Source organism: Mustelus asterias, chromosome 29, assembly GCF_964213995.1.
Source record: "Mustelus asterias chromosome 29, sMusAst1.hap1.1, whole genome shotgun sequence".
Taxonomy (NCBI): Eukaryota; Metazoa; Chordata; class Chondrichthyes; order Carcharhiniformes; family Triakidae; genus Mustelus; species Mustelus asterias.
In genome coordinates, this window is record NC_135829.1 from 16,795,981 (window position 1) to 16,817,448 (window position 21,468).

The window sequence follows — 21,468 nt, forward strand, 5'->3', positions numbered from 1 at the left end:
GGGGAATGCCCTTACCGAGAACGCCCACAAAATTGCAATATTTGCAAATAATCCTACTTACAGTATGTAGGTAATAACCCCAATGCTCCTGAAAAATAAAACATTAAAATTAAGCTGCACAATCTTTAAAATAAAAACAGAAATGAAATTGCAGTCATCCCTTTATTCTGTAGGAAATACATCTTATAACACTGACAACAACTTGTATTTATGTAGCCCCTTTAATGGGGGTGCAGTGGTTAGCATGGCTGCCTCACAGCTCCAGGGACCCAGGTTCAATTCCCAGCTTGGGTCACTGTCTGTGCGGAGTTTGCACGTTCTCCCCGTGTCTGTGTGGGTTTCCTCCGGGTGCTCCGGTTTCCTCCCACAGTCCAAAGATGTGCGGGTTAGATTGATTGGCCATGCTAAATTGCCCCTTAGTGTCGGGGTACTAGCTAGAGTAAATGCATGGAGTTATGGGGATAGGGCCTGGGTGGGATTGTGGTCAGTCCAGACTTGATGGGCCGAATGGCCTCCTTCTCCAATGTAGGGATTCTATGATTCTATAATGAAGCATCTCAAGGAACATTATAAAGCAAAATATGGCTGCGGATTACTGCGGTGGTTGTCCCTTCAAGGGGCAACACAGCAGAGTAAGCGTCGATTGCCACAGTCACACAAAGAGATTTTGGTCGGCTTTCCCAGGCTTTGCGGGTCCCAAGACCAGAAATTCTTGCCCGAGGTCAATGGACCTTTGCACAGTCTGCTGAAATTTCTGTCCCGCCCGCTACAATTCCCGCAGCGGGTGGAATGGGAAAATTCTGCCCATTAGGTCAGATAACTAAGGGAAGATATACTGGCATTGGAGGCAGTCCAGAGAAGGTTGATCCTGGGTATGGAAGGGTTTTCTTATGAGGAGAGGTTGAGCCTATACTCATTCCGAGTTTAGAAGAATGAGAGGCGAACTTATTGAGACATTTCAATTCTCAGGGGGCTTGACAGGGTAGATGCTGAGAAGTTGTTTCCCCTTGTGGGAGAGTCTAGGACCAGAGGGCATCATCTCGGGGTAAGGGGGTTGCCCATTTGAGACTGAAATGAGGGTGGTGAATCTGTGGAATTCTTTATTGCAGAGGGCTGTAGAGGCTGGATCATTGAATCACAGAATCCCTACCAGGCAGGAGGCCGCCATTTGGCCCACAGAGTCTGCACCGACAGCAATCATACCCAGGTTGGCCTTGGAGGGAGTGCAGAGAAGGTTCACCAGGTTGATACCGGAGATGAGGGGTGTAGCTTATGAGGAGAGATTGAACAGATTGGGTCTGTACTCGTTGGAGTTTAGAAGGCTGAGGGGTGATCTTATAGAGACATATAAAATAATGAAGGGGCTGCATAGGATAGAGGTAGAGAGATTCTGTCCACTTAGAAGGGAAACCAGGACTAGTGGGCACAGCCTCAAAATAAGTGGGGGCCGGTTCAGAACAGAGTTGAGGGTGAACTTCTTCTCTCAGAGGGTAGTGAATCTCTGGAATTCTCTGCCCACTGAAGTGGTGGAGGCTACCTCGTTGAATATGTTTAAATCACGGGTAGATAGATTTCTGATCGATAAGGGAATTAAGGGATATGGGGAGCAGGTGGGTAAGTGGAACTGATTCGCTTCAGATCAGCCATGATTTTGTTGAATGGCGGGGCAGGCTCGAGGGGCTAGATGGCCTACTCCTGCTCCTATTTCTTATGTTCTTATGGTTCTATCCCCGTAACTCCACGTATTTACCCTGCTAACTTCCCTGACACTAAGGAGTAATTGAGCATGGCCTATCCACCTAACCCACACGTTAGGTCATTTAGTATGTTCAAGGCTGAGATAGACGGATTTTTAATCAGTAAGGGAATCGAGAGTTATGGGGATAAGGCGGGAAAGTGGAGTCGAGGATTATAGAATCCATAGAATCCCTACAATGCAGAAGGCCCATTGAGTCTGCACCGACCACAATCCCACCTCGCCCCTATTCCCGTAACCCATATATTTATCCTGCTAATCCCCCCAACACTAGGGTCAATTTATCATGGCCATCAGATCAGTTATGATCTAACTGAATGGTGGAGCAGACTCGATGGGCTAAATGGCCGACTTCTCCTATGTCATATGGTCCTACAACCAGAAACTTGGTCAAAGAGGTATGTTTAAAGGAGTCTCTTAAAGAAAGAAAGTGGAAGAGAGGCAGAGAGGAGCCGGGAGAGAATTCGGGAGCTTAGGGCTTTGGCTACTGAAGACACTATCATCAATGGTGGAGCGATTTAAATTGGGGATACTCCAGAGTCCTGAATTAAATAAGTGCCAATAACTGGGAGGGGTGGGAGGCGATTACAGAGATAGCGACTGGCATATATAATGTTTTTCTAACTTCTTAAGATGGAAGCTAAACAAACACTGCAAACTACAGATAAAGCTTATAATAGTATTTCATGTATTTTGAAAATTACATTCGAGTTACACTTTGGATTACATTCACTGTTATGTTAAAAGACAATAGCACAAAGTTAATTTTTAAACAGTGTTTGTCCTTAAAGACATTAACTTAATGATTCAAGTCATAAATCCATAAGACATAGGAGCAGGATTAGGCCACTCGGCCCATCGAGTCTGCTCCGCCATTCAATCATGGCTGATATTTTTCTCATCCCCATTCTCCTGCCTTTTCCCCATAACCACTGATCGCCTTATTGATCAAGAACCTATCTATCTCTGTCTTAAAAGACACTCAATGACCCGGCCTCCACAGCCTTCTGCGGCAAAGATTTCCACAGATTCAGAGTCCATCATTACTTTGATTTTCAGGCCAGGGAAATTCGAATCACCTTGGCAAACTCTGACCCTGAGATTAACAGCAGCTTTACAGTAACGGTTCTGATATTTCCGCTGCTTAAACATCAAGTTGGTTCTATTGCTGCAATGTTAACTTTGTGGAAATTTAAAATTGGGCAATTTCTTATTAACAGTGCTATGTTCTTGAAAGATTAGCTTTGCTGGTCGAACGTGTTCACCTCTCAAACGAGGTGTCAAAGTGTTGTGTTCACTTACCACATATCTGCAGGGAGTCCAAGAGGCTCATAATTCACAATTTCTGGAGCTAAAGTAAAATAAAAAGTAAAGTTTATTTATTAGTCACAAGTAGGCTGACATTAACACTGCAATGAAGTTACTGTGAAAATCCCCTAGTCGCCACACTCCAGCGCCTGTTCGGGTACACAGAGGGAGAATTTAGCACGGCCAATGCACCTAGCCAGCACGTCTTTCGGACTGTGGGAGCACCCGGAGGAAACCCACGCAGACACGGGGAGGACGTGCAGACTCCGCACAGGCAGTGACCCAATTCGGGAATCGAACCTGGGTCCCTGGCGCTGTGAGACAGCAGTGCTAACCACTGTGCCACCGTGGTACGGTTCTGAATTTGATCCCAAGGTCAGGGTCAGGGCAAAACCATGGTAGACAGGGAGTCCAGTGTGGAGAAATGTGAGGTCGTGTATTTTTCATCCCAGAATGATTAATCGGAATATTTTGAAATGGCGAGAGACATGGAGCTGTGGAGGAGTTGTGATGCCAAGTACACAAGTTACTAAGTGGAAAGTATAATGGGCGATTAAAGTGATTCGATTTGACCATCCCATTGAGGTTTATCAAGAGCAATAAATAATTTTCTAACATTCTGCACCATTTAATGATACATTAATCAACATTTTCTTCCACATGCAAAGCATCTTTTTCTCTATGACATACCCAATCTATAATTTTTACTTTTTATTCATTTGTGGGACATGGGCACAGCCCATGACGACAGCCACAGGTGAGGTGCCTGAAGATTGGAGAGTGGCAAATTTTGTGTCTTTGTTTGAGAAGGGCTGCAGGGAAAAGCCTGGGAACTACAGGCCAGTGAGCCTCACATCTGTAGTGGGTAAGTTGTTAGAAGGTATTCTGAGAGACAGGATCTACAGGCAGTTAGAGAGGCAAGGACTGATTAGGGACAGTCAGCATGGCTTTGTGAGTGGAAAATCATGTCTCACGAATCTGATTGATCTTTTTGAGGGGTAACCATGAAGGTAGATGAGGGCAGTGCAGTCGGCGTTGTCTACATGGACTTTAGCAAGGCCTTTGACAAGGTACCACCACATGGTAGGTTGCTGCATAAGGTTAAATCTCACGGGACCCAGGGTGACGTATCTATCTATATGGATGCAAAATTGGCTTGATGACGGAAGACAGAGGGTGGTTGTAGAGGGTTATTTTTCAAACTGGAGGCCTGTGACCAGCGGTGTGCCTCATGGATCAGTGCTGGGCCCACTGTTATTTGTGGCACAGTGGTTAGCACTGTGATATATTAATGATTTGGATAAGAATTTAGGAGGCATGGTTAGTAAGTTTGCAGATGACATCAAGATTGGTGGCATAGTGGACAGTGAAGGTTATCTAGGATTCCAACGGGATCTTGATCAATTGGGTCAGTGGGCTGATGAATGGCAGATGGAGTTTAATCAAAATCATCAAAACCCTACAGAAGGAGGCCGCTTGGCCCATCGAGTCTGCACCGACAACAATCCCACCCAGGCCCTATCCTCGAAACCCCACATATTTACCCTGCTAATCCCTCTAACATACATATCCTGGGACACTAAGGGGCAATTTAGCATGGCCAATCAACCTAATCCGCACATCTTTGGACTGTGGGAGGAAACCGGAGCACTCGGAGGAAACTCACGCAGACACGGGGAGAATGTGAAAACACCACACAGACAGTGACCCAAGCTGGGAATTGAACCCAGGTCCCTGGCACTGTGAGGCAGCAGTGCTAACCACTGTGCCACTGTGCCGTAATTTTGATAAATGCAAGGTGATGCATTTTGGTGGATCGAACCAGGGTAGGACTTTCTCAGTTAATGGTAGGGCATTGAGGAGAGTTATAGAACAAAGAGATCTAGAAGTATAAGTTCATCATTTCTTGAAAGTGGAGTCACAGGTGGACAGGGTGGTGAAGGAGGCATTCGGCATGCTTGGTTTCATTGGTCAGAACATTGAATACAGGAGTTGGGACGTCTTGTTGAAGTTGTACAAGACATTGGTAAGGCCATACTTGGAATACTGTGTACAGTTCTGGTCACCCTATTATAGAAAGAATATTATTAAATTAGAAAGAGTGCAGAAAAGATTTACTAGGATGCTACCGGGACTTGATGGTTTGAGTTATAAGGAGAGGCTGGATAGATTGGGACTTTTTTCCCTGGAGTGTAGGAGGCTTAGGGGTGATCTTATAGAGGTCTATAAAATAATGAGAGGCATAGATCAGCTAGATAGTCAATATCTTTTCCCAAAGGTAGGGGAGTCTAAAACTAGAGGGCATAGGTTTAAGGTGAGAGGGGAGAGATACAAAAGGGTCCAGAGGGGCAATTGTTTTCTACACAGAGGGTGGTGAGTGTCTGGAACAAGCTGCCAGAGGTAGTAGTAGAGGCGGGTACAATTTTGTCTTTTAAAAAGCATTTAGACAGTTACATGGGTAAGATGGGTATAGAGGGATATGGGCCAAATGCAGACAATTGGGACTAGCTTAGTGGTTAAAAAAAGGGTGGCATGGACAAGTTAGGCTGAAGGGCCTGTTTCCATGCTGTAAACCTCTATGACTATGGGCGTCACTGGCTGGCCAGCGTTTATTGCTGATCCCTAGTTGCCCTTGAAGCTGAGTGGCTTGCTAAGCCATTTCAGAGGGCAGTTGAGAGTCAACCACATTGCTGTGGCTCTGGAGTCACATGTAGGCCAGACCGGGTAAGGATGGCAGATTTCCTTTCCTAAAGGACATTAATTATTGAACCAGATGTGTTTTTCCGACACTTGACAATACTTTCATGGTCATCAGTAATTCCTGATTTTTTTTATTGACTTCAAATTCCACCACCTGCCGTGGCCGGATTCGAACCCAGAACCCCAGAACATCAGGTGGGTTTCTGGATTAATAGTCTAGCGATAATACCACTGGGCCATCACCTCCCTCTATAAAAGAAATAATGGATGTTGCAGTTTAAAATACCCACCAACAAATTCCGGTGTTCCAAATATGTTTTTAAACTCGACTCCATCTTGAATTGTGTGAGCGAGGCCAAAATCGATCAGCTTGATGTGTGGCACAGGTATCTTATCAAGAAGCATAATGTTTTCTGGCTAGAAACATATTTCACAAGAAGAATATTTACAACAGCAAGGAGGAAATGGTACCGAGCCTTCCATTTTAATCATCATGGTAATCTACCCATTCAACTCGGAATCATAGAATCCTACAGTGCAGAAGGAGGCCATTCGGCCCATCGAGCCTGTACCGACAGAAATCCCACCCAGGCCCCAACCCCATAACCCCACGGCACGGTGACACAGTGGTTAGCACTGCTGCCTCACAGTGCCAGGGACCTGGGTTCGATTCCTGGCTTGGATCACTGTTTGTGTGGAGTCTTCCTGTGTCTGTGTGGTTTTCCTCTGGGTGCTCCAGTTTCCTCCCACAGTCCGAAAGACGTGCTGGTCAGGTGCATTGGCCGTGCTAAATTCTCCCTCAGTGTACCCGAAAGGTGCCAGAATGTGGCGACAAGGGGATTTTCACAGTAACTTAATTGCAGTATTAATGTAAGCCTATATTTGACCAATAAATAAACTTTAACTTTTGCTATTCCCCTTGACACTAAAGGGCAATTTGGCATGGCCAATCGACCTAACGTGCACATCTTGGGACTGTGGGAGGAAACCGGAGCACCCAGAGGAAACCCACGCAGACATGGGGAGAATGTGCAAACTCCACACAGACAGTGGCCCAAGCCGGGAATCGAACCTGAGTCCCTGGCGCTGTGAGGCAGCAATGCTAACCACTGTGCCACCATGCCATGAGTTTAGTAAAGAACTGGAATAAAGCTCCCAGACAGTAGAGCACCAGGGCGGCACGGTAGCACAGTGGTTAGCACTGCTGCTTCACAGCTCCAGGGGCCTGGGTTCGATTCCCGGCTTGGGTCACTGTCTGTGTGGAGTTTGCACATTCTCCTCGTGTTCTGCGTGGGTTTCCTCCGGGTGCTCCGGTTTCCTCCCACAGTCCATAGATGTGCGGGTTAGGTTGATTAGCCATGCTAAAAATTGCCCCTTAGTGTCCTGAGATGTGGAGGTTAGAGGGATTAGTGGGTAAATATGTAGGGATATGGGGGAAGGGCCTGGGTGGGGTTGTGGTCGGTGCAGACTCGATGGGTCAAATGGCCTCTTTCTGCACTGTAGGGTTTCTGTGATATGTCCATTAATACAATTCCCATTGCACTTATTGTGCCTTACGACTGTCTCGGGAAAGTACAATACATCTTGAAAAACTTCCTAGCACACACCATTTAATTAACAATGAACTCCCCAATTCATTCATTGTACCAAGGATTACATACGGCCAGATGAGGCCGCAGTTTGACATCTCATCCATGGAATACATATCCAACAGTGCAGCACTCTCTCAGGATGTGCACTAAAGCCATGATCAGGTGTTCAGATTCTGGATTGGGGCTTCATTCATTCAGGTGTCTAGGCCAGCATACATTGCCCATCACTTATTGCCCTTGAGAAGGTCGTGTTGAACTGCCTTCTTGAACCACTGCGGTCCATCTGGTGTAGGTACACCCACAATGCTGTTAGGGAGGACATTCCAGGATTTTGACCCAACGACAGTGAAGGAATGGCAATATTTTCCAAGATAGGATGATGAGCGGCTTGGAGGGAAACTTGGTGGTGGTGTTCCCATGTCCTTGTCCTTCCAGATGAAAGCAGTCATGGGTTTGGAAGGTGCGACCTATGGAGTCTTGGAGAGTTGCTGCAATGCATCTTTTAGATGGTACACACTGCTACTACTGTTCGTCAGTGGTGGAGGGAGTGGAATGTTTGTGGGAGAGGTAGCAATCAAGTGGGGCTGCTTTGTCCTGGAAAATGTCGAGCTTCTTGAGTGTTGTTGGAGCTGCACCCATCCAGGCAAGTGGGGAGTATTCCATCACACTCCTGACTTGTGCCTTGTAGATGGTGGACAGGCTTTGGGGAGCCATGAACAGTATTTATATGGCTAGTGAGGTGAGTTAATCGCCACAGGATTCCCAGCCTCTGACCTGCTCTGGTAGCCACAGTGTTTATATCCATAGAATCCCTACAGTACAGGAGGCGGCCATTTGGCCCATCAAGTCTGTACCAAACACAACCCCACCCTATCCCTAGGGCGTATCCCCGTAACCCTACACATTTACCCTGCAAACCCCCCTGATACTAGGATCAATTTTAGCATATCTTTGGACTGTGGGAGGAAACCGGAGCACCCGGAGGAAACCCACACCGACATGGGGAGAAGGTGCAGACTCCACACAGACAGTGACCCGAGGCCGGAATTGAACCTGGGTCCCTGGCGCTGTGAGGCAGCAGTGCTAACCACCGTGCCACCATGGGTCCAGTTCAGTTTTTAATCAATGATATATTTTTTTAAATCGATAACTCCCCCTAGGATGTTGATACTGAACAACCTCTAGACTCTTGAGAAAAGGGAGTGCTACCAAGGAGCCTCCAGCAGAACTTTACAAAGGAATCTGTTGGTTTTATCTTCATTAGCACATTCAAACATGAACAAAGCTGTTAATATTAATTTCATGGTGTAGACAGCGGAGTTTTATAGAACGGGGATGCACTCTGGAGCGGCGGAGGCTGAGGGGAGACCTGATAGAAGTCTATGAAATTATGAGAGGCATCGATAGGGTTGACAGTCAGAATCTTTTACCCCAGAGTTGAAATGTCTAATACTAGGGGGCACGCACTTAAGAGGAGAGGGGGGAAGTTCGAAGGAGATGTGAGGGGCAAGTTTTTTTTATACAGAGAGCAGTAGGTGTCTGGAACACGCTGCCAGGGGTGGTGGTGAAGGCAGATACAATAGGGGCGTTTAAGGGGCTTTTAGATAAGCACTTGAATGCGTGAGGAATAGAGGGATATGGACCAAGGGCAGGCAGAAGGGATCAGTTTAATTTGACGTCATGGTTGGCACAACATTGTGGGCCGAAGGGCCTGTTCCTGTGCTGTACTGTTCTATGTTCTAATATTAAAAGTAGTTGAATACATTCCACACAAGTCTAAAGATAGATGAAAGGAAGAACTCTACCTTGAGATCAAAGTGTGCGATGTTCTTGGAATGGAGGTAGTTTACACCACTGAGGATTTGTTTAATAAATGCTGTCGCTTCTTCTTCGCTCAGAGATTCTTTCTGAGCCAGAAAGTCAAAGAGCTCTCCTCCAGACACCCTGGGGGGGAAAAAAAGATAAGTTTGTTAGAATAAAAGGTGCTTCAAACCAATCACGTTGTCCGTTGATGATGACGGCGGTAAGGCTCGGCACTGAAATGTGAGAGAAGTGAGAGAATCATAGAATCCCATAGTGCAGGAGGAGGCCATTCAGCCCATCGGGTCTGCACCGACCCCAATCCCATCCCCAGGCCCAATCCCCATGTATTTACCCCAGCTAGTCCCCCCTGATACTAAGGTCAATTTAGCATGGCCAATCCACCTAACCCATACATCTATGAATTGGCCGTGCAAAATTACCCCGAAGTGAAAGGGGGATTAGCAGGGTAAATAGTTGGGGTTACGGGGATATGGTCTGGGTGGGATTGATGTTGGTGTAGGCACAATGGGCTGAATGGTCTCCTTCTGCACTGCAGGGAGTCTGTGAGACAGTGGGTATTATTTAATACCAGAGATAGGGCTCTTGCCCGCTGGATGGAGAACTGGCAAGGGCCCCGTGCCACCTTCTTTGCCACTGGTAGTAAGAACCTTTCATGTGACCACTGGCCAACCTTCCCAAGTGAAGGACTCCAGGCTGGGGAAAAATCCTAATCTCCCCCAGCCTCCCTCGCCACAATAAACACCCCCCCCATGAGAGCTCCAGCCAGTCAGGAGGCCAGGAACTCTCCACTGTAGGCAGCCCCACACTCCGAGCCTGCTGCTAATGTGCCCACCAGAGACTCCCCATAGGCAGCAAGGGAGCCAGGTCTCAGATGAGTCGGGGGGCGGTTTCAGAGGTGGCTCTCAATGGGCTTTCCCATTCCCAATGTTGGGTCCTTCAATGAGGCATTAAGTGCCATTAAAAAAGAGAGACCCCCCCCCCCCCCCACCCCCTCTTTGCAAGTGGCAGAGGCCATGTTCACCAGCGTCACCTGGATGAGGCCCTTGCAAGCATTAATTGTCCACTTTAGGGTGGCAATTGGCAGTGGGGTGAGAAGTTTAACTTTATTTATTAATCACAAGTAGGCTTATATCAACACTGCAATGAAGTTACTGTGAAAATCCCCTAGTCGCCACACTCCGGCACCTGTTCGGGTACACCGAGGAAGAATTTAGCATGGCCAATGCACCTTAACCAGCACGCCTTTTGGGCTGTGGGAGGAAACCGGAGTACCTGGAGGAAACCCACGGGGAGAATGTGCAAACTCCGCAACAGACAGTGACCCAAACCAGCAATCGAACCCGGGTCCCTGGCACAAGGCAGGGTGAAGAAGATGATGGGGTCCCAGCACCCTGCCACCCAATGAAATACACCCCATTCCCACCACCCCCCCGCCCCCCCCCCCCACCCCTTCCAAACGTGCCTCTCAGGAAGGCATTAAATTGCGTTCTACTTGGGAGGTCCAATGCAATCCCCATTCATTCCTAAAGGTTAGATAAAGACCATCCTGTCAGATCATTGTGTTCAGGTTAAAACTAACGGGCTGACTTTGCAAGTGAACACAATAGCGCAAAACAGCAGGACACTGACAGTGCAAACCAATAAAGAAAGAATCAACCTCCACGAGATCTTTTCACTACAGTTCCTCTACAGCAATAATGCGCAAGGCTTTTAAACCCCCCTCCTCCCTCCCACTGTTGTTTCATATATCATTCTGCTGAAGGACATTCCAAACCCAATGATGTCCTCACTGTTTGTCTCAGTACAAAGGTCGCATAGAGTAGTGAATAAATCATGTTCTCGCTGCAACGGAACAGTCTCATTATAGGCTTCTTTCCCTGGACAAACATTCACACCACATCTATCCACTCCTACTGGCCACCTTTGGTTTGTTTAGAGCACAGCCTGAACACTCTGGATAATTTACAGGAGTAAAGAAGCAATTTACTGCAGACGCTGGAAATCTGAAATCAAGAGATAAAATGCTCGGCCCATTCCAGAGGGCACTTTATGCACCAACCACATTGCTGTGGCTCTGGGGTCACATGTAGGCCAGACCGGGTAAGGACGGCAGATTTCCTTCCCTAAAGGGCATTAGTGAACCAGATGGATTTTTACGACAAGCAATGATAGTTTCGTGGTCACCATCCCGAGGCTAGATTCAATTCCAGATTTTATTATGTATTTATACAGGCGCCAGATTTTCACAGTAACTTCATTGCAGTGTTAATGTAAGCCTACTTGTGACTAATAAATAAACTTTATTCTGTGACCTATCATCAAAACCTTCCAGATTCCGACCACCCCTCTGGGTGAAAACATTTTTCTTCAAATCCCCTCTAAATCTCCTGCCCCTGACCTTAGATCTGTGCCCCTGGTTACTGACCCCTATACTAAGGGGGAAAGGTTTCTTCCGATCTACCCTGTCTATATCCCTCATAACTTTATACATTTAGATCAGGATCCCGCCCCCCCTCAGCCTTCTCTGCTCGAAGGGAAACAACTCCAGCCTAACCAGCCTCTCTTCATAGCTGAATTAGCTGGGGAGGCAGGTGGCACAGTGGAATTATCACTGGACTAGCAGTGCACTGGGGACCGGGGTGCGAATCCCACCACGGCCGATGGTGAAATTTGAATTCAATCAATAAAAATCTGGAATTAAAAAGTCTGCTGGTGACCACGAAGCCATTGTCGATTGTCATAAAAACCCATCTGGTAATGCTCTTTAGGGAAGGAAATCGGCTGTCCTTACCCCGGACATTCTCTCTTCCAACTTCTTCCGTCAGGAAAAAGATACAAAAGTCTGAGGTCACGTACCAACCGACTCAAGAACAGCTTCTTCCCTGCTGCTGCCATCAGACTTTTGAATGGACCTACCTCGCACTAAGTTGATCTTTCTCTACACCCTAGCTATGACTGTAACACTACATTCTGCACCCTCTCCTCTCCTTCTCTATGAACGGTATGCTTTGTCTGTATAGCGCGCAAGGAACAATACTTTTCACTGTATACTAATACATGTGACAATAATAAATCAAATCAAATATCAACCTATGATCTTTCTCTACACCCTAGCTATGACTGTAACACTACATTCTGCACCCTCTCCTCTCCTTCTCTATGAACGGTATGCTTTGTCTGTATAGCGCGCAAGAAACAATACTTTTCACTGTATACTAATACATGCAACAATAATAAATCAAATCAAAATCAAAGTTTGGCCGGCACGTGAATCCAGACCCCTCAGCAATGTGGTTGGCTCTCAAATGCCCTCTGAAATGGAGGGCAGTTAGGGATGGGCAATAAATGCTGGCCCAGCCAGCGATGCCCTCACCCTGTAAAAATGAATATTTAAAAACATGCCAGAGCCCAGGCGACATTCTGGTGAATCTCCACTGCAGCCTCTCTGGTGCAGTCACATCCTTTCTGTAGTGTGGTGACCAGAGCTACACACAGCTGTGACCTCGCAAGCACGCTTTATACAGCTCCATCGTAACCTGCCTGCTCTTGTATTCCATGCTGTCCGACCACTATTGACTCACCTTCTTGACACAAGTATTTTGAAAGGATAGCTCAAAACTCAATGGCGTGGCTGCCATTTATCCAGTGCGGACTGAACTGGAAAGAACATCCTAAAGATGGGCTTGCCTTTGTCTGTCGTCACGGTGACCTTCTCCTCACAAAGGAAGAGAAATGCTGGGGGGGAAGGGGGAAGACTCCGTTCCATTTGGTTTTGTTAACGGGTTACCAGGAAGTGATGGCACTATATCCGTCTTTACAAGGATGAGAAATCATTCCTTGTTAACCGGCAAGTCTGAAGGCGGATTCATTCATCACCCTCGACTGATACACCGGAGTTCAGTCCGGTTCCTTCTTTGGCAGCAAATAGTTTTGGGCAAGAGACCTTTCTCAGGGGGATGAGCAATTTCAAAGGAGCTGCATTGCAAACACAACACAGCATTGTGCAGTGTCTTTCTCTCAGCCACTACGTGTGCTCTGACCCTTTGGCAGCTGTGTTTAATGTCACCCAGTGACTGCTGTTGATCCACTCTGGGGGCACACGGTCTGAACCAACACTTCAGCTGAAAACAGAAATGAGTTTCTCGCCTCTGACTCGCAACCACGTAATTCCTTTCTCCGTCTTTCTATTCTTGTTCTCATTTATTTAGTGCCACAAGTAGGCTTACATTCACACTGCAATGAAGTTACTGCGGCGGCACGGTAGCACAGTGGTTAGCACTACTGCTTCACGGCTCCAGGGACCTGGGTTCGATTCCCGGCTTGGGTCACTGTCTGTGTGGAGTTTGCACATTCTCCCCGTGTCTGCGTGGGTTTCCTCCGGGTGCTCCGGTTTCCTCCCACACTCCAAAGATGTGTGGGTTAGGTTGATTGGCCATGGTAAAATTGCCCTTAGTGTCCTGGGATGCGTAGGTTAGAGGGATTAGTGGGTGGATATGGGGGTAGGGCCTGGGTGGGATTGTGGTCGGTGCAGACTCGATGGGCCAAATGGCCTCTTTCTGTGCTGTAGGGATTCTAAGAAAATCCCTTAGTCGCCACACTCCGGCGCCTGTTCGGGTACACTGAGGGAGAATTTAGCACGGCCAGTGCACCCAACCAGATTTGCTTTGATTTGATTTATTTTTGTCACATGTATTAACATACAGTGAAAAGTATTGTTTCTTGCGCACTATACAAAGCATACCATTCATAGAGAAGGAAACGAGAGGGTGCAGAATGTGGTGTTACAGTCATAGCTAGGGTGTAAGATATTGCATTAAAGCATTGTTAGAGAGTTTAAAAAGAGTTAGAATAACGTTTTAGAAGCATAGAAGGAGAGTAAAAGATAGAATTAGAAGGTATGCTGGGCACAGCTTGCAAGACACACTCCGGCGTCATCTTGAGACCAGCACGTCTTTCGGACTGTGGGAGGAAACCCACGCAGACACAGGGAGAACGTGCAAACTCCACACAGACAGTGACCCGAGGCCGGAATCGAACCCGGGTCCCTGGCGCTGTGAGGCGGCAGTGCTAACCACCGTGCCATGTTCTTACTTACATCTTTTCAGAGTACTAGTTTGAACATGAATGTAGCCAAAGACACGCCCTTTCGAATCATTTGTCGGCTTACTTCGCCCAGTGAGGAGTGAATCGAGCCCGGTTTCTCGGCTCTCGCGATCTTACTGGCATCGGATATCTGGCGCAGTCAGCCTCCCGCCCATTTTTAGCGAGAGGCTGAATAATTTATTTAAATTTATTCCAATGCTTATTTGCATGGGTTAGGCGAGCTAAATCGTCCGGGAGTCAGTTACCTTTGCGGCTTCGCATAAACCCCGTCATATCACTGAACGGGGAACAGTCGTGTTGCCTTCGTCGGTAGAACCGCAGGCCACTGAAACCCCTCCACCCTCACCAGGGAGGTCGAGGGCAAGGGGGAGGTGCCCCTTGGGCAGTGCCAGCCTGACATCTTGGCACTGCCCACCGGGAGGGATAGGGCCTGGATGGGATTGTTGTCGGTGCCAGGCTCGATGAGCCGAATGGCCTCCTTCTGCAGTCTCATTGATCAGGGACAAAATGACCTGTTTCAGGGCAATGGTTTGTTTACAAGATGGCGGCACAGCTGAGGAACTTGACAACATCAAAACCTACGAAAGATGAGGCCCTGTGGTTTTTGAAGGTATCGAGTTGTGTTGCAGCTGGTAAACATACATTCCCGTGATGTGCAGAATTTCCACTGGATTTACATTTTAAGTGCTCTGCAGGATCTGATAATAAGGTGACAAATCTGTGCAAAGATGAGCCAGTGATGCAGTGACGACAATAAAGATATGGCTGCTGTGACCAACGGCCCATAAAAACCATATCACATGGCAAGATCAGGAGATGGATAGTTGCTTAAATGTAGAATCTCTTCCCCAGTACTATGACATGAGCTAATGGCTCATAGAATCCCAGTAAGAAGTTTAACAACACCAGGTTAAAGTCCAACAGGTTTATTTGGTAACAAAAGCCACACAAGCTTTCGGAGCTCCAAGCCCCTTCTTCAAACCTGAAGAAGGGGCTTGGAGCTCCGAAAGCTTGTGTGGCTTTTGCTACCAAATAAACCTGTTGGACTTTAACCTGGTGCTGAGAAACTTCTTACTGTGTTTACCCCAGTCCAACGCCGGCATCGCCACATCATAGAATCCCTACAGTGAAGAAGGAGGCCATTCGGCCCATCGAGCCTGCACCGACAGCAATCCCACCCTATCCCCACGTATTTACCCTGCTAATCTCCCTGACACTAAGGGGCAATTTAGCATGGCCAATCCACCTAACCCTTTGGACTGGGGGAGGAAACCGGAGCACCCGGAGGGCCATAGAAAGAAATCAGGGCAGTGAGATTAGAATAAAGTCATAGAATCCCTACCATGCAGAAGGAGGCCATTCAGCCCATCGAGTCTGCAACGACAATAATCCCACCCAGGCCCCTGTAACCCCATCTCCGTAACCTCACATATTTACTGTACTAATCTCTCTGATACTAGGGGGCAATTCAGCATGGTCAGTTAACCCAACTTGCACATTTTCGGACTGTGGGAGGAAACCGGGGCACCCGGAGGAAACCCACGCAGACACGGGGAGAATGTGCAGACTCCACATAGACAGTGACCCAAGCCGGGAATCGAACCCAGGTCCCTGGTCCTCTGAGGCAGCAGTGCTAACCACTGTACCCACCGTGCCACCCCGGGACCTTCCCGATGTGCTTTCACCAGGACTGCGTTACACACTCCTGGTATTTTTCATGGGAGAAGGCAGTAATGACCCAATACGCTTTCACTTACAGACAAAACATTACTCTGCACAGTGAACCTCTTGTGATTGTTTAGGCTTTGACAGCACTAGGCAGTCAGTGAATTACTCTCACTGTATGTATTTCAAACCCCACAATGTGTTTTCTGTTCCAAACTCCAGGGCAGTGCCAGCAAACTATCATCGCTGTCACTTCTTGTTCACCCAGCACAACTTTCTTCAGCATCACACATGTAAACACCAAAAAAAAAACCCACTGGATTTTACCCATTAACATAAAAAATCTCCACTCAATCTCATTTGAGATCATGTCAATTTTACTTATCAATGCACATCACACTCGCACAGATCTTTTTCCAAATGTATTTGTGGGATGTAGGCTTTGCTGAATAGGCCAGCATTTATTGCCCATCCCTAATTGCCCTCAATAACGTTGTGACCTTCTTGAACCGCTGCAGTCTATCTGATGTAGGTACACCCACAGTGCTGTTCGGGAGGGAGTTGCAGGATTTTGACCCTGCGACAGTAAAGGAACAGCGATATATTTCTGAGTCAGGATGGTGAGTGGCTTGGAGCAGAACCTCCAGGCGGTGATGTTCTCATAGCCGGAATTTTACCACCCCGTCCACCACGAGAATCGGAGCGGGCGAGGGGCGGATTGTAGAAAGGTCCGCTGACCTCGGCGGGATTTTATGGTTTTGGGACGAGCAAAGCCGTAATATCCTGCCCCATGTGTCTGCTGCCCTTGTCCTTCTGAAGACTAGTGGTTCTGGGTTTGGAAAGTGCTGCTGCAGGAACCTTGGTGAGTTCCTGCCGTGTACCTTGTAGATTGTACACACGGCTGCCACACTGCTCGTCGATTGGTGGAGGGAGTGAATGTTTGTGGAAGGAGTATCAAGTCAACTGCTTTGTCCTGGATGGTGTCAAGCTTCTTGAGTGTTGTTGCAGCTGCACCCATCCAGGCAAATGGGGAGTATTCCATCACACTCCTGACTTGCGCCTTGTAGATGGTGGACAGGCTTTGGGGAGTCAGGAGGTGAGTTATTCGCTGCGGGATTCCCTGCCTCTGACCTGCTCTGGTAGCCAAAGTATTTATATGAATTGTCCAGTTTAGTTTCTGGTCAATGGCAACCCCCAGGATGTTGGTAGTTGGGGATTCAGCGATGATAATGCCACTGAATGTCAAGGGGTGATGGTTGTTAGAGATGGTCATTGCCTGGCATTTGTGTGGCACAAATGTTAGTTGTCACTTGTCAGCCCAAGCCTGGATATTGTCCAGGTTTTGCTGCATTTGGACATGGACTGTTTCAGTATCTCAGGAATCACATTTTTAAAAAATTCATTTATGAAACATGGGCGTCGCTGGCTGACCAGCACTTACTGCCCATCCCTAGTTGCCCTTGGAGGGCAGTTAAGAGTCAACCACATTACTGTGGCTCTGGAGTCACATATAGACCAGACCGGGTAAGGGCGGCAGATTTCCTTCCCTAAAGGACATTAGTGAACCAGATAGGTTTTTTCAACAATCGGCAATGGTTTCATGGTCATGAGTAGATTCTCAATTCCAGACATTTTTTAACTGAATTCAAATTCCACCATCTGCCATGGTGGGATTCGAACCCAGGTCCCCAAGACATTAACTGAGTTTCTAGATAATAGTCTAGTGATAATACTACTAGGCCATCGTCTCCCAAATAGTGCTGACCATTGTTCATTGATGACTACACATCACCACTTCTGACCTTATGCAGGGAGAAAGGTAATTGATGAAGCAGCTGAAGATGGTTTGGGTCTAGGACACTACCCTGAGAGACTCCTGCAGTGATGTCCTGGCCAGCGGAGAGTTTTCCCCGATTCCCATTAACCCCAGTTATGCTGGGTCTCCTTGATGTCACACTCGGTCGAATGCAGCCTTGATGTCAATTGTCATCAACTCTGAGCCATGGCTGAGTTATGTGGCAGCACCAGACAGACATGCTTCAACAAACAAGGTTGTCAGTCTCCACATTGCAAGTCCAGGCACAGCACTTACCCTCTGCCTTCAGGGTATTTCGGTTACCAATCCCTGATCTCAACAAGTCAAAAATATAACAAAATTCCTGACTAAATTACGCACAAATAATTTTCAAAGCCAAAAAATATCAGCAGCAAACTACACAAGTTCCAGGACTTAAGCTACCTGTTCACCGTTGAGTAAACTGATGGGCCTCTTGTAGACATTAACACAAATACTTTACCTGCAAAATAGGCAGATCTTTTTCCCGACAGGAGATATCGCATTGCTATTTTTGAGTGACCTGCCGTTCATTATGTAGTTGGGTCAGAATGGCACGGACAGTGACCCACTGCAGGCAAGCTGCATTCCGAGGGAGTACAGGACATTATAGATACATCCACCTGCCTTCTCCACAAGGTCAGCTCGTTGCTGGGGACGCAGATCTCGAATCTTCCATAGGATGCCCTCTTTCTATGAGGAGAGCAACGCAGAACGCAGCATCCCATCTGTTCACCTTCATCGTCACCTTCTCCATTGAAGGAAAATGTATTTTCGCATAGATCTCATCAGGCAAACCAGCCTCCCATCCATTGACTCTGTCGACACTTCCCGCTACCTCGGAAAAGCAGCCAGCATAATCAAGGACCCCACGCACCCCGGACATTCTCTCTTCCACCTTCTTCCGTCGGGAAAAAGATACAAAAGTCTGAGGTCACGTACCAACCGACTCAAGAACAGCTTCTTCCCTGCTGCCATCAGACTTTTGAATGGACCTACCTCGCATTAAGTTGATCTTTCTCTACACCCTAGCTATGTAACACTACATTCTGCATCCTCTCCCTTTCTTCTCCCGTATGTACTCTATGAATGGTATGCTTTGTCTGTATGGCGCGCAAGAAACAATACTTTTCACTGTATCCCAATACATGTGACAATAATAAATCAAATCAAATCAAAAGAAAGCAGGGCGGGTTAGACACAAGTGCTGTGAGCCATAGGCAGCCCCGCTGTGATATCTCACCTTTATCTGCCTCTTCACACCCTCAGTGAGCTTAATCTGCTCCCTTCCATCCCACCTCCAAGTCACCCTTCCTTTACAGAGTCCTTGAAAACTTGGTGAACTTTATTCTTTCCATGATCTTGGGTGAGATTTTCCAGACCTTCCTGCTGGTGGAATCTTCCAGTATCCGGGTGGGTCCAATCAGTGAGGAAATTTACCAACTCAAGTTACCCACCTCGGTCGCCAGAATCTGGCCCATGCAGGCTGCGACAACCACCTCTACCTCTTACAGCTCAGTCTTCAACACCATTATTCCTACAAAACTCATTTCCAAACTCCATGGCCTAGGGCTTGGCTCCTCTCTCTGCAACTGGACCCTAGACTTCCTAACCCACAGATCGCAATCAGCCAACACCTCCTCCACGATTATCCTTAACACAGGTGCCCAGCAAGGCTGTGCCCTCAGACCCTTACTATATACTCCTTATACACGGGGCAGCACAGTGGTTAGCACTGCTGCCTCACAGCTCCAGGGACCTGGGTTTGATTCCCGCCTTGGGTCACTGTTTGTGTGGAGTTTGCACGTTCTCCCCGTGTCTGCGTGGGTTTCCTCCCACAGTCCAAAGGTGTGCGGGTTAGGTTGATTGGCCATGCTAAATTGCCCCTTAGTGTCCTGGGATGTGTAGGCTAGAGGGATTAGCGGGTTAAATTTGTAGGGTCATGGGGATAGGGCCTGGGTGGGATTGTTGGCGATGCAGACTCAATGGGCCAAATGGCCTCTTTCTGTACTGTAGGGATTCTATGTTTCTATGTTATGACTGTGCGACCAAATTCCACTCCAACTCCATTTTCAAGTTTGCTGATGACATCACCGTAGTGGGTCGGATCTCAAACAATGGCAAGACAGAGTACAGGAATGAGATAGAGAATCTGGTGAACTGGTGCAGTGACAATGATCTCTCCCACAATGTCAACCAAACAAAGGAGATTGTCATTGACTTCAGGAAGTGTAGTGGAGGACATGCCTCTGTCTACATCAATGGGGATGAAGTGGAAATGGTCGAGAGCTTTAGGTTTCTAGGTATCCAGATCACCAACAACCTGTCCTGGTCCCTCCATGCTGACGCTACAGCTGAGAAAGGCCACCAACACCACTACGTTCTCAGGACACTAAGGAAATTTGGCATGTCAGCTACAACTCTCACCAACTTTTACAGATGTACCATAGAAAGCATCCTTTCCGGATGTATCACAGCTTGGTATGGCTCCTGCTCTGCCCAAGACTGCAAGGAACTACAAAGAGTCGTGAACGAAGCCCAGTCCATCACTCAAACCAGCCTCCCATCCATTGACTCCGTCTACACTTCCCGCTGCCTCCGGAAAGCAGCCAGCATAATCAAGGACCCCACGCACCCCGGACATTCTCTCTTCCACCTTCTTCCGTCAGGAAAAAGGATACAAAAGTTTGAGAACACGTACCAACCAACTCAAGAACAGCTTCTTCCTTGCTGCCATCAGACTTTTGAACGGACCTGCCTTATGTTAAGTTGATCTTTCTCTGCACCCTAGCTATGACCGTAACACTACATTCTGCACCCTCTCCTTTCCTTCTCTCCTATGTACTCTATGAACGGTATGCTTGTCTGTATAGCACGCAAGAAACAATAGTTTTCACCGCATCGCCAATACATGTGGATAATAATAAATCAAATCAAGTATCTGTGCAGTGAGTGTTTTTTCTGTGTTAAAGGTGCTGTATAAATTGTTGTATAAATATATTGTAAATAACTTATGAGCAATATGATTTCAGCGCCCTCACAGTATTCTTATCAAGACTTCAAATACCAACCAAGGCTTAGTCTGGATCTCCACCCTCTGTGTGGTTAACACTCCCTCCCCCCCTCCCTCCCATTATCTTTTAAGCAATATTTGTACTCATTAATACTGTGTAATATTTGCACCATCAGATGTATGTTATACTCCTGAACCTGTTGTGTCACAAACAAGTCATTTTGTCACTCAGGGTTGGCACTGGCAGCAAAGGCAAGATAAATAACAATTTGCTCAAGTTATTTACAGTCGAGATACAAACCGCACGGATACGAGTTTCCTAACAGGGTGGCACAACTCAAGTTACCCACCTTGGTCGCCAGAATCTGGCCCATGGGACCACATGCAGGCCGTGACACCCCTACCTCCTACAACCCAGTCTTCAACACCATTATTCCTACAAAACTCATCTCCAAACTCCATGGCCTGGGGCTCGGCTCCTCCCTCTGCGACTGGATCCTAGACTCCCTAACCCACAGACAGCAATCAGCAAGGATAGGCAACGACACAACAGTGGGTTAGCTTTGCTGCCTCACAGGGGCCCTGGTTCGATTCCTGGCTTGGGTCACTGTCTGCGTGGAATTTGCACGTTCTCCCCGTGTCTGCGTGGGTTTCTTCCGGGTGAACAAACAAA

General features: G+C 47.4%; 1 protein-coding gene across 8 annotated transcripts in view; it reads right to left on the reverse strand.

The window, feature by feature from the left end:
- The window catches only part of dapk2b (death-associated protein kinase 2b), a 144,978-nt gene that overhangs the window by 28,070 nt on the left and 95,440 nt on the right, over positions 1-21,468 (reverse strand). For all 8 annotated transcript variants that reach the window (XR_013495688.1, XR_013495687.1, XR_013495686.1 and 5 more), the window contains exons 4-7: positions 9,162-9,300; positions 6,055-6,181; positions 3,059-3,107; positions 62-88 (exon numbers count right to left, since the gene is read on the reverse strand). Coding sequence is in view for 4 of the 8 variants with exons in the window: in XM_078200132.1 (XP_078056258.1) it covers positions 62-88; positions 3,059-3,107; positions 6,055-6,181; positions 9,162-9,300 (342 nt within the window). In the remaining 4 variants the exon portion in view is untranslated. The remainder of the gene's footprint in view (positions 1-61; positions 89-3,058; positions 3,108-6,054; positions 6,182-9,161; positions 9,301-21,468) is intronic.